This window comes from Nerophis ophidion, linkage group LG02 (genome assembly GCF_033978795.1).
Source record: "Nerophis ophidion isolate RoL-2023_Sa linkage group LG02, RoL_Noph_v1.0, whole genome shotgun sequence".
NCBI classification, from domain to species: domain Eukaryota; kingdom Metazoa; phylum Chordata; class Actinopteri; order Syngnathiformes; family Syngnathidae; genus Nerophis; species Nerophis ophidion.
This window is the reverse complement of record NC_084612.1, coordinates 50,890,440-50,903,676: the sequence shown is the minus strand read 5'-3', so window position 1 is coordinate 50,903,676 and position 13,237 is coordinate 50,890,440. Positions and strand designations below refer to the sequence as shown.

Below are 13,237 nucleotides of genomic sequence, written 5' to 3'. Positions count from 1 at the left end.
GAATGTAGCTCCACCATGCTAGTCATTGCTCTTGTGCCCTTGAGCAAGAGAGACCATCCATCTCGGTCTCAGTCGCTGCGTGCCCATTTCCCTGAGAGATGCGCGAAATCTAAATATAAGACAGTGGTTCTCAACATGGACGTGTGAAAGTAAACAATGTAATAAAGACAATTTTACAACAATCATAGATATCTTCATGGCTTCACAATAGGTATGGAGTACAAAACTAAACGTTGAGTAATCGCTCGACATACATCACGGACTATAACTAGTAATTGTCTGCATTGCCAGTCCAAATGAATTCGGTGTTTTTCGTAGTCTGTCGTCGTCTCCCCTTCCAGAAATGGACAGATTCCGGTATTTTTCCTCCTGCTTCGTCGTGTAGTGGCGATTCAAATTATAGTCTTAAAACACAGCAACCTGTGTACCACAAATTAAGCACACGGCTTTACCTTTCATCTCTGTAAAGAAATACTTGGCAGTACATATCCTGTTGAAAACACGGCATTCATCATCAACTTTTTTTTTTTTAGCGTGAGCTGACATCTCGGTGGTAACTGGGCATTACTTGTCGCTGTGCACCTTCATTCTCAGGTTACACACGGACATACGCCCATAAAAAACACTTTCCAAAAAAAAACCAGCACAGTTGTATTGCACGCACGACATGGATGTTTTTTTAATTTTGTTTTGTAATTTGTGATTGCCACTGTTCCCATTCACTCACAATTGCGCATGAGCATACGTCCACACGGAAGTAATACCATTAAGGCTTTTCAAAACTATAGCAGCACTGTTGTATTGCACACTCAACATAGATACTTTTTTGAATGTATTTTGTAATTTATGATTGGCCTCACGCGGGCCGGACATGAACGCACTAAAAGTCGGATGTGGCCCGCGGGGCGCAGAATGCCAAGGTTTGGTCTATGTTGTCGTCTGAAGTGTGTTGTATCTGAAATAGCTGCAATCACGTGTTTGCTTCTTTTAAGGTATTCATTCATGTGTGATTTCTACTCGGGCATGTCTGGATGACTCGCCTCCATTTTTCTGACGTCACTTCCTGTGTGGGACGCTATCTTTCTGGCGTCACTTCCTCTCTGAACTCAGTTTGTAAATGATCAATGGAGTCCATACAAAGCTAAGAGCCAGAGGTTCAAGAAACGCACTTACCCATGTAAAACATTGTCCGATGAGGGGAACCTTAAACGCTGGTTTAGTGTGGCTGAAACGGGGTTTAGGCTAAATAATTATTTTTTTAAGGGTTTATCCGGCTTGGTGTGGACATGGCCTAAGAGGAATGTTTTGACGGTGGAACAGTTGAAATGGGTTGAAAAATGTGGATGGAGTCGTCGCCAGAAAACAGGATGCAAATAGGGCTTTGGAAAACAAGGAATTCTGGGAAATCCTGGAATTTTTTTCAACTTGGAAAAAATGTAGTTTACATTTCCAGGATGGTGGAATTTGTTGACGTTGCAATGGTTTGATACGGTTGAAAAATGTGGAGATGGTGGAGAAGTTTGAAAAATGGCCAATTCATTTAGAATGGGGAAAACGTCCTGAAAAAACCTGGACTTCTGGGGTTTTTTGGAATTTGAGGAAAGGGAAAGCTTATTTTTACACGAAAAATTTGGCTTTACGGAAAATGTCGCTCAACCATCCATGTTGTCGTCTGAAATGTGTTGTATCCGAAATAGCTGCAATCGCTCACTTGCTTCCCTTAAAGGCCTACTGAAATGAGATTTTCTTATTTAAACGGGGATAGCAGCTCCATTCTATGTGTCATACTTGATACTTTTGCGATATTGCCATATTTTTGCTGAAAGGATTTAGTAGAGAACACTGATGATACATTTTTCAACTTTTGGTCGCTAATAAAAAAGCTTTGCCTGCACCGGAAGTAGCAGACGATGTACGCGTGATGTCACGGGTTGTAGGGCTCTTCATATTCTCACATTGTTTATAATCATAGCCACCAGCAGCAAGAGCGATTTGGACCGAGAAAGCGACGATTTCCCCATTAATTTGAGCGAGGATGAAAGATTTGTGGATGAGGAAAGTTAGAGTGAAGTACTAGGAAAAAAAAAAAAGGCGACGGCAGTGGGAGCGATTCAGATGTTATTAGACACATTTACTAGGATCATTCTGGAAAATCCCTAATCTGCTTATTGTGTTACTAGTGTTTTAGTGAGATTATAAAGTCATACCTGAAAGTCGGAGGGCTGCGGTGACCGCCAGTGAAGGTCCTCCATGGAAGCCATGGAGGAGCCAAGAAAGTCACAGCTACCTTTTTGACAGCTGCTGCAGGAGGACGCAAACTCTGCTCAAGTCTCCGGTAAGAGCCTACTTAATATCACAATTTTCTCATCCAAAAACTTGCTGGTTGACATGTGGTAGAGAAACTTGTTCGCTTGACCGCTCTGCTTCATAGTGAAGCTTCACAACAAACAAAGAAACACCGGCTGTGTTTGTTTTGCTAACAGCAGCTGCAATCCACCGCTTTCCACCAACAGCATTCTTCTTTATAGTCTCCATTATTAATTGAACAAAATTGCAAAAGATTCAGCAACACTAATTTCCAAAACACTGTGTAATTATGCGATGAAAAGAGACGACTTTTAGACGTGATTGCAGCTGGGCTGAAATATCCGCTCCAACCAATAACGTCACACGCACACGTCAACATAAGCGTCATCATTCCGCAACGTTTTCAACAGGATACCTTTCGGGAAATTTAAAATTGCAATTTAGTAAACTAAACCGGCCTTATTGGCATGTGTTGCAATGTTAAGATTTCATCATTGATATATAAACTATCAGACTGCGTGGTTGGTAGTAGTGGGTTTCAGTAGGCCTTTAAGGTATTCATATGTGATGTCACTTTCTGTGTGGGGCGATATCTTTCGGGCGTCACTTCCTCTCCGAACTCAGTTTATAAACGATCAATGGAGTCTATGCAAGAAATAGACGGCGCACTTACCCGTGTAAAACATTGTCCGAGGAGGGGAACCTTAAATGCTGGTTTAGTGTGGCTGAAACAGGGCTTAGGCTAAATAATTATTTGTTTAAGGGGTTATCCGGCTTAGTGTAGACATAGCCGAAGATGAATGTTTTGAAAATGGGTTGAAAAACGTGTAAGGAGTAGTCGCCAGAAAACAGGGTGCAAATAGGGGCTTTGGAAAACAAGGAATTCTGGGAAATCCTAGAATTTTTTTAGAACTTGGAAAAAAGGTAGTTTAAATTTCCAGGAAGGTGGAATGGGTTAAAACATGTGGAAATGGTGGAAGTTTAAAAAATGGCCAAATAATTTTGAATAGGGAAAATGTCCCGGACAACCTGGAATTCTGGGAATTTTTGGAATTTGGGAAAAGGGAAAGCCCCCGATACCCAAATAAGATGAACAGATTGAAGTTGGAATGGTTTGAATCGAGTGAAAAATGTGGAAGGCAGAGCGCCAAAATCTTTAGAAGAAGAAGGAAAACTATATTTGTAAATGCTTTGGAGCATTCACACAATAATTTTGGTAAATGATCTAGTAACGTTACATGGGACATGTAAGTGTCAAAAAGCGGTTGGTAGATGCATAAATCTAAAGGTTAAATATAGTGTAGAAATGCACCTAATTGCAGTAAATACAGTCTTGATTTTCAACATTTTTTTTGAGGGTTTGCGTGGCAACACTTTATGCTGATAGAAATGTTCCTCTTGTTTTTCCTCGCAGAGTGCTCACATGCCTGTCTGTACTTTGTCAAGTCGAGTGTGAAATTTACTGTCCAAAAACTCTACAATCAGAAACCTCCAAAAAATTTAGTAGCTTTCAACTTCCTCACGTCGCCTCCTTTTTTGGCAGCCCCTGATCAATACGCCACTTATTAGCCAGACAGCCACATCTAATTTGTTTTCAGTGCAATTACACACAGAATGGATGGGAAACTCTCCTCTGGTGGGCATCTGCTCTCTGTGTTTGCATTTAATGAGCCCCGAAAGATCGCGGGCGGCTAAAAGTCGATGCTAAGTCTCACACACACGCACGCACACACACACACACACACACACACACACACACACACACACACACACACACACACACACACACACACACACACACACACACACACACACACACACACACACACACAACACGCGTGCGCAAACACACGTGTCTGAAGCGGATGGCGCTGAAGCGGATGGCGTCATCGCCATGCCGTCTGAGAGGCAGACTTGGGCACAAGCGACGCTGATCGATCACACTCCTAAATTCATCTTTGGTTCATCCAACTTTCTGTCGCTTTGGATTTACAATCAATTTGTCACGGCCGAGTTGTGCGATGCAAAGTAGTAACAAGTAGTTTCATCATCATCATCATCATCGACATGGCGATGGCGACACAAGGGTGAGGTGATCAGTGAGTCAGAACAGTATGGTGTCCAACCATCGTGTTTATAACAAATCCAAATGGCTGGCCCTTAAACGTGGACAGACGGTGTGAAACTGTGAAAAGTGTTATTTTTTGAAAGGCCACTATTAGGCTTGCAGCATCAGGAACAACGAGGAACTCTATCTTCCACGAGGACACTTTGACGGTATTAGGGTCAGGGCCAGGGGGGTAACAAAACTCCCAAATTCCATTTGTAGACCACTCTAGCCGCTGAGCCAAGCCGCCACAAAACACAAGCCGACACATATAGAGTGCATCCAGGAAGTACTCACTGCATTCGCTTTTTCCACATTCTGTTATTTACACGGCATAATGAGGCAATCACATAAAATGGTGCAGCAGGCCAAATCAAATATGTGGCAGACCACATAAGATGACCTGGCAAGTCACTGGAAAATAGGCGACGGACCAACTAAAATGACGCGGTGGGCAACATAAAATGAAGTGACAAGCCATGTAAAATAATGCAGTGCCACAGGTCACTTATATGATGTAGCGGGTCACTTTAAATGATGATTTAAATGGCAGGACCACAAAATGTTTTGGCGGACCATATAAAATGACTTGGTGGGCCACTTTAAATGACACGATGGACCACGTAAAATGGCTTGGCAGGGAGCATAAAAGATTGTGGCAGGTCACTTAAAATATTATGGTGGGCCACGTAAAATGACTTTGCGGGCCCATTTAATTCGGACCAAGTAAAATGAAGCGGCGGACCACATAAAATTATTTGACAGGCAACAAAAAATGATGCGTCAGGCCACTAAAAATGGTGCGTCAGGCCACAAAAAATGATGCGTCAGGCCACATACAATGATGCAACAGGTCACTTGAATGATGTAAAGGGTCACTTTAAATGATGACTATAAGAGGCAGGACCACAAAATGTTTTGGCGGACCAGATAAAATGACTTGGTGGGCCACTTTAAATGACACGATGGACCACATAAAATGGCTTGGCAGGGAACATAAAAGATTGTGGCGGGTCACTTAAAATATTATGGTGGGCCACATGAAATGACTTGACGGGCCCATTTAATTCAGACCATGTAAAATGAATCGGCAGACCACACAAAAGTATTTGACGGGCAACAAAAAAGTATGCGACATGCCAAATACAATGATGCGACAGGTCACTAAAATGATGTAGCGGGTCACTTTAAATTATGACTGAAAGTGGAAGGACCACAAAATGTTTTGGCGGACCAGATAAAATGACTTGGTGGGCCACTTTAAATGACACGATGGACCACATAAAATGGCTTGGCAGGGAACATAAAAGATTGTGGCGGGTCACTTAAAATATTATGGTGGGCCACATAAAATGACTTGACGGGCCCATTTAATTCAGACCATGTAAAATGAATCGGCGGACCACATAAAAGTATTTGACGGGCAACAAAAAATGATGCGACATGCCAAATACAATGATGCGACAGGTCACTTAAATGATGTAGCGGGTCACTTTAAATGATGATTGAAAGTGGCAGGACCACAAAATGTTTTGGCGGACCAGATAAAATGACTTGGTGGGCCACTTTAAATGACACGATGGACCACATAAAATGGCTTGGCAGGGAACATAAAAGATTGTGGCGGGTCACTTAAAATATTATGGTGGGCCACATAAAATGACTTGACGGGCCCATTTAATTCAGACCATGTAAAATGAATCGGCGGACCACATAAAAGTATTTGACGGGCAACAAAAAATTATGCGACATGCCAAATACAATGATGCGACAGGTCACTTAAATGATGTAGCGGGTCACTTTAAATGATGATTGAAAGTGGCAGGACCACAAAATGTTTTGGCGGACCAGATAAAATGACTTGGTGGGCCACTTTAAATGACACGATGGACCACATAAAATGGCTTGGCAGGGAACATAAAAGATTGTGGCGGGTCACTTAAAATATTATGGTGGGCCACATAAAATGACTTGGTGGGCCCGTTTAATTCGGACCATGTAAAATGAATCGGCGGACCACATAAAATTATTTGACGGGCAACAAAAAATGATGCGTCAGGCCAAAAAAAATGATGTGTCAGGCCACATACAATGATGCGACAGGTCACTTAAATGATGTAATGTGTCACTTTAAATGATGACTGAAAGTGGCAGGACCACAAAATGTTTTGGCTGACCAGATAAAATGACTTTGTGGGTCACTTTAAATGATACGATGGACCAAATAAAATGGCTTGGTAGGCAACATAAAAAAATGTGGCGGGTCACATAAAATAACACGGTGGGCCACATAAGATGACTTGGTGGGCCACTTTAATTCGGACATTTGAAAAGAGGCGGAGGACCACATACAATTATTTGACGGGCAACAAATAATTATGCGGCAGGCCACATGCAATGATGCGACACGTCACTTAAATGATGTAGCGGGTCACTTTAAATGATGATTGAAATTGGCAGTACAACAAAAGGTTTTGGCGGACCATATGAAATCATTTAGTGGGCCACGTTAAATGACACAGTGGACCACATGAAATGGCTTGGCGGGGAACATAAAATATTACGGTGGGACACTTTAATTAAAGTGGAGGACCATGTAAAAAGAATCACATAAAATTGTTTGACGGCCAACAAAAAATTAATGGCTGGCCACTTACAATGATGCAACAGGTCAATTTAATGATGTAGCAGGTCACTTTAAATGACACTGTGGACCACATAGTTTTAAAATGGCAGGACCACAAAATGTTTTGGCAGACCATGTAAAATGACTTGGTGGACCACGTAAAATTACCTGTCGGGCAACATGAAATAATGCGGCGGGTCACATAAAATATTACCGTGGGCCACATAAAATGAGGTCTCTTTAAATGATGCGTCAGACCACGTGAAATGACTTAGTGGGACACTTTATTTGACCATATAAGATGATATGGTGGATCACATAAAATGACTTGGGGGGGCAACATAAAATGACGTGGCGGGCCACCTCAATGAAACGGCGGGCCACATAAAATGATGGGAAAGGCCCAAAAAAATTATGTGGCGGGTCACCTTAAATGATGTGGCAGACCACATAAAATGATGCGGTGGACCACATAAAATTTTGCGGCGGGCCACAAAAATTGACGCATCGGGGCCTCCTAAATAATGCATCGGGTAACATAAAATGATACGTCGAGCCACATAAAATAACACGAAAGGACCTCATAAAATGATGCAGTGAGCAACAAAAAATATGTGGCGTGGCAAGCCATGTAAAATAATGCGACAGGCAACACAAAATTACTTTAAGGGCAACATAAAATAACGCGTCGGGCCACATAAATGATGCAGCGGGCTACTCAAAATGACTTGTGCTACTTTAAATGAACCACACAGTGATTTGGCGGGCAACATAAATTGAAACGTAAAATAACATGGGAGGACCACCTAAAATGATGTGGCGGACCACACAAAAGGATCCGGCAGGCAACATAAAATGATGTGACGGCCATATAATTTAATGTAGTGGGCCACCTAAAATGATGTGACAGGTCCCTTAAATGATGATTGAATGTGGCAGGCCCACAAAATATTTTGGCGGACCAGATAAAATGACTTTGCGGGCCAATGTAAATGACAGGGTGGACCACATAAAATGACTTGGCGCGCAACATAAAATGAGGCAGCGGGCAACAAAAAATAATCTGGCGGACCACATAAATAAATTGACAGGCCGCTGTAAAATGGGACAGGCCACATAAATGAAGCGGTAGATCACATAACATGAAGTGGCGGACCACATAAAATAACGTGTTGGGCCACATAAAATGATATAGCAGGCCACATAAAATTACTTGTGCTACTTTTAATGATGCGGCGAACCACACAGTTATTCGGCAGGCAACATAAAACAAAACCTAAAATGATGTAGCGAGCCATATAAAATAATGCAGTGGGCCATGTAAAACAACGCGACAGGTCCCTTGAAAATTGTGGACAAATTTAAATGACACGGTGGACCATATAAAATGACTTGGCAGGCAACAAAAAATGATGGAACATGCCACTTTGAATGATGCGGTGGGCCAATTTAAATGACGCAGCAGGTCACTTTTATAGTATGTGGCGGACCACATTAAATAATGCATCAGGCAACATAAAATGATGCGGCAAGCCGCAAAATAACACGGGAGGACCCCATAAAAAGGTGTGGTGGGCTACATAAAAAAATTTGGCAAGTCACATAAAATAATGTGACAGGCCACACAAAATGATGTGGCAAGCACAAAAAACGTCACGGTAGGCAACATAAAATGAAACGGCGGGCAACATAAAATTACTTGTCGGGCCACATAAATGAGGTGATGGGCCACGTAAATAAGGCTGCGGCCCGTATAAATTGATGCAATAAGCTGCATAAAACATGCGGCACACCACGTAAAAATTACTTGGCGGGTCACTTTAAATAATGCAGCGGATCACATCAAATGAGGTGACGAGCAACATAAAATAGTGTGGCGGGCCACATAGATAAATCTGCAGGGCCAGATAAAATGACTCAGCAGGCCATTTTAAATCAGAGTCATCTCCCTAGCCTTGAGTTTGACACCTGAGCATACATGCCAACCTTGAGACCTCCGAATTCGGGCTGCGGCCCGTATAAACTGATGCAATAAGCCCCATAAAACATGCGGCACACCATGTAAAAATGACTTTGCGGGTCACTTTAAATAATGCAGCGGATCACATCAAATGAGGTGACGAGCAACCTAAAATAGCATGGCGGGTCATGTAGATAAATCTGCTGGGCCAGATAAAATGATTCGGCAGGCCATGTTAAATCAGAGTCGTCTCCCTAGCCTTGAGTTTGACACCTGAGCATACTTGCCAACCTTGAGACCTCCGAATTCGGGAGATGGGGGTTGTGGGGGTTGGGGGGGGGGGGGCTAGCGGGGAGTGTATATATTGTCAAGTATTTCTTCATATATATATATATATATATATATATATATATATATATATATATATATGTAAAGAAATACTTGAAAAAAAAAGAAAAAATAAATAAATATATATATATATATATATATATATATATATATAAATATATATATATATATATATATATATATATATATATATAAAATAATCCGTTCATGAATGAGTACATCCGTTCGGCCACCGTGTTCAATGGAGAAGTCTGATCTACAAAATTCGCAGGAAGCATACCTTTTCCCCTTTGAGCTGTCCTGGATGAACTGAAATTATTTTTTCCAATCATTTTGGAACTTGCAAGCGTACTTCTCCTTGTTGTCGCCATGTCTCTTCTGTGTTCCTCTGCTTCGTTTCTGTTTTGTTTTTGAACATTACTACTTGCCGTAGTTTTGAAGCAATGCATGATGGGAATCCGGATGTTGTGTGTCAGTGTCAATAAACACACTCTGAGAAATAGCTCTGTGTCTGCCTACTTTATGGGTTATAGATAAACCTATGGATAACGGAGACATATATATTAGTCTCCTTTTCAGGTGAGAGAAAAGGCAGTGCCTTTAAGGCATGCTCCCAATATTGTTGTCCAGGTGGAAATCAGGAAAAAATCGTGAGAAAATCGGGAGATTTTCGGGAGGGGCACTGAATTTCGTGAGTCTCCCGGGAACATCGGGAGGGTTAGCAAGTACGCACCTGGGTCCCAGTTCCTATAGTGACAGATGTAAACCCTCATGTGTTTTTATTCCTTCACAGATCCGAGTGGACGGCCCGCTGGATGGGGGAGTGCTGTACGAGACGGTGACAGTGGTCAAAGAAAAAAGCCCCGTCCTCCGGGACATGGCTTTCTCCCTGGACAAGAACTCGCTCTACGTCATGTCCGACAATCAGGTACGGGCATGTGTTCCGTGGCGCTGGCGCCATCGTAGTGGATGTAGGTAACGGCATAAAACATCTGGAAACCTTTGGACTTCAGTCCAAGGTGTCCTTGCCACGCATCTGTGAAGGGCCAGTTGGATATTGAATGAGGCGTTGAATGTGTGTACTTGAACCAACTGCAGAAGACAATTACCACATGATTTTGATACGACAGGAAATACCTGCTGACTTTGCAAACTCGCGGTTTCTCTCCCTGTCACTCAAGTGAACAAATGAGGAAAGAGATTGTGACAAAAGGCTTTTTTTTTACTTAAGGGTTGCTGGTGTGAATCCAGCTTCCGCCATGCTAGTCATTGCTGCTGCGTCCTTGAGCAAGAGACTTCAAGCCCTGGCTCTCAGTGCCACTCACACTGCTGTACAGACAGGGATGTTTGGTGGTAGTCTCAGGCATGCTGATTTCCAGGAAGACACGCAAATCAGCATTTTAAAACATTTATTTTCGCATCAAAATATCAATCAATCAATCAATGTTTATTTATATAAATGTCTCAAAGGGCTGCACAAGCCACACCGACATCCTCGGTTCAGATATCACACCAGGGCAAGGAAAAACTCAACCCAGTGGGATGACAATGAGAAACCTTGGACAGAACCGCAGATAGATAGATACTGTAGATTGATAAATAGCTAGATAGATAGATAGATAGATAGATAGATAGATGGATAGATAGATAGATAGATAGATAGATAGATAGATAGATGGATGGATGGATGGATGGATGGATGGATGGATGGATGGATGGATGGATGGATGGATGGATGGATAGATAGATGGATAGATAGATAGATAGATAGATAGATAGATAGATAGATAGATAGATAGATAGATAGATAGATAGATAGATAGATAGATAGATAGATAGATAGATAGATAGATAGATAGATAGATAGATAGATAGATATTACTTTATTGATTCCTTCAGGAAAATTCCTTCAGGAAAATTAAAATTCCAGCAGCAGTGTACAGAGTTGAGATCAAGTTAAAAAAGTAAAACGTAATTAATGGGGGTTTAAATGGAAACAAAATAGAGAAATATTATAATAAGAATACAAATAAAAAGCAACAATGGGAATAAAAATATGACGGTAAAATAAGAATACAACAAGAGAAACTAGGCAGTAGTGACCATGTTATGAAAACGTATTGCACTGTTATTGTTTTGCATCCCCTGTCATCCTAGTACCCCCTGCCCCCCTCCCCAGAGAGGAGTTGTACAGTCTAATAGCGTGTGGGACAAAGACGTTTTAGAGTCTCTTAGTCCTGCACTTGGGATGAAGCAGTCTAGCACTGAACAGGCTCCTCTGGCTACTGATAACGCTATGCAGAGGGTGACTGGCATCGTCCAGGATGCTCACTAGTTTGTCCACAGTCCTCTTCTCTGCCACCGTCACCAGTGAGTCCAATTTCATTCCGATCGTAGAACCGGCCCGTCTGATCAGTTTCTCTAGTCTGGAGCTGTCTTTCTTAGATGTAATGCCCCCCAGCACACTAGCATGTAGAACAGAACACTGGCAACCACAGACTGGTAGTACATCCACAGGAGTTTTCTACAAATGTTGAAGGAGTGCAGCCTCCTGAGGAAGTACAGCCTGCTCTGTCCGTTCTTGTACAGCTGGTCCGTGTTAACAGTCCAGTCCAGCTTATTGTCCACCCAAACCCCGAGGTACTTGAATGAGTCCACGGTCTGTACCTCAACTCCCTAGATCACAGTAGGTTGTGACCTTGGACTCGACCTCCCAAAGTCAATGACCAGCTCCTTGGTCTTTGACGGATTGAGCTGCAAGAGGTTTGTGTGGTACCAGACAGCAAAGTTCCTCACCAGGTTCCGAAACTCCTCCTCTTTGCCGTCCCTGATGCACCCGACGATGCCAGTGTCATCCGCGTACTTCTGGACGTGACACAGCTCTGAGTTGTAGCAAAAGTCAGCGGTGTACAGGGTGAAGAGAAGAGGGGCCAGCACCGTTCCCTGCGGTGCTCCGGTGCTGCTGATCACAGTGTCAGACGTGATGTCCTTCAGTCTGACGTACTGTAGATGTGGGTGACACCGCGCCCCCTGCCTCCAGGGGAGACCGGCGCAATGGGTCTAGCATAATATTGTGAAAGTCCAGTCCATTGTGGATTAAACATAATAGTGAGAGTCAATCAATCAATCAATCAATGTTTACTTATATAGCCCTAAATCACTAGTGTCTCAAAGGGCTGCACAAACCACTACGACATCCTCGGTAGGCCCACATAAGGGCAAGGAAAACTCACACCCAGTGGGACATCGGTGACAATAATGACCCAGTGGGACGTCGGTGACAATGATGACTATGAGAACCTTGGAGAAGAGGAAAGCAATGGATGTCGAGCGGGTCTAACATGATACTGTGAAAGTTCAATCCACAATGGATCCAACACAGTCGCGAGAGTCCAGTCCAAAGCGGATCCAACACAGCAGCGAGAGTCCCGTTCACAGCGGAGCCAGCAGGAAACCATCCCAAGCGGAGGCGGATCAGCAGCGCAGAGATGTCCCCAGCCGATACACAGGCAAGCAGTACATGGCCACCGGATCGGACCGGACCCCCTCCACAAGGGAGAGTGGGACATAGAAGAAAAAGAAAAGAAACGGCAGATCAACTGGTCTAAAAAGGGAGTCTATTTAAAGGCTAGAGTATACAAATTAGTTTTAAGGTGAGACTTAAATGCTTCTACTGAGGTGGCATCTCGAACTGTTACCGGGAGGGCATTCCAGAGTACTGGAGCCCGAACGGAAAACGCTCTATAGCCCGCAGACTTTTTTTGGGCTTTGGGAATCACTAATAAGCCGGAGTCCTTTGAACGCAGATTTCTTGCTGGGACATATGGTACAATACAATCGGCAAGATAGGATGGAGCTAGACCGTGTAGTATTTTATACGTAAGTAGTA

The 13,237-nt window shown here is 42.9% G+C and overlaps 1 protein-coding gene across 5 annotated transcripts in view; it reads left to right on the top strand.

Moving 5' to 3' along the window:
- Positions 1-13,237, top strand: part of LOC133542108 (plexin-A2-like) — a 372,047-nt gene that overhangs the window by 134,095 nt on the left and 224,715 nt on the right. For all 5 annotated transcript variants that reach the window (XR_009804063.1, XM_061885956.1, XM_061885972.1 and 2 more), the window contains exon 4: positions 10,142-10,276. Coding sequence is in view for 4 of the 5 variants with exons in the window: in XM_061885956.1 (XP_061741940.1) it covers positions 10,142-10,276 (135 nt within the window). In the remaining variant the exon portion in view is untranslated. The remainder of the gene's footprint in view (positions 1-10,141; positions 10,277-13,237) is intronic.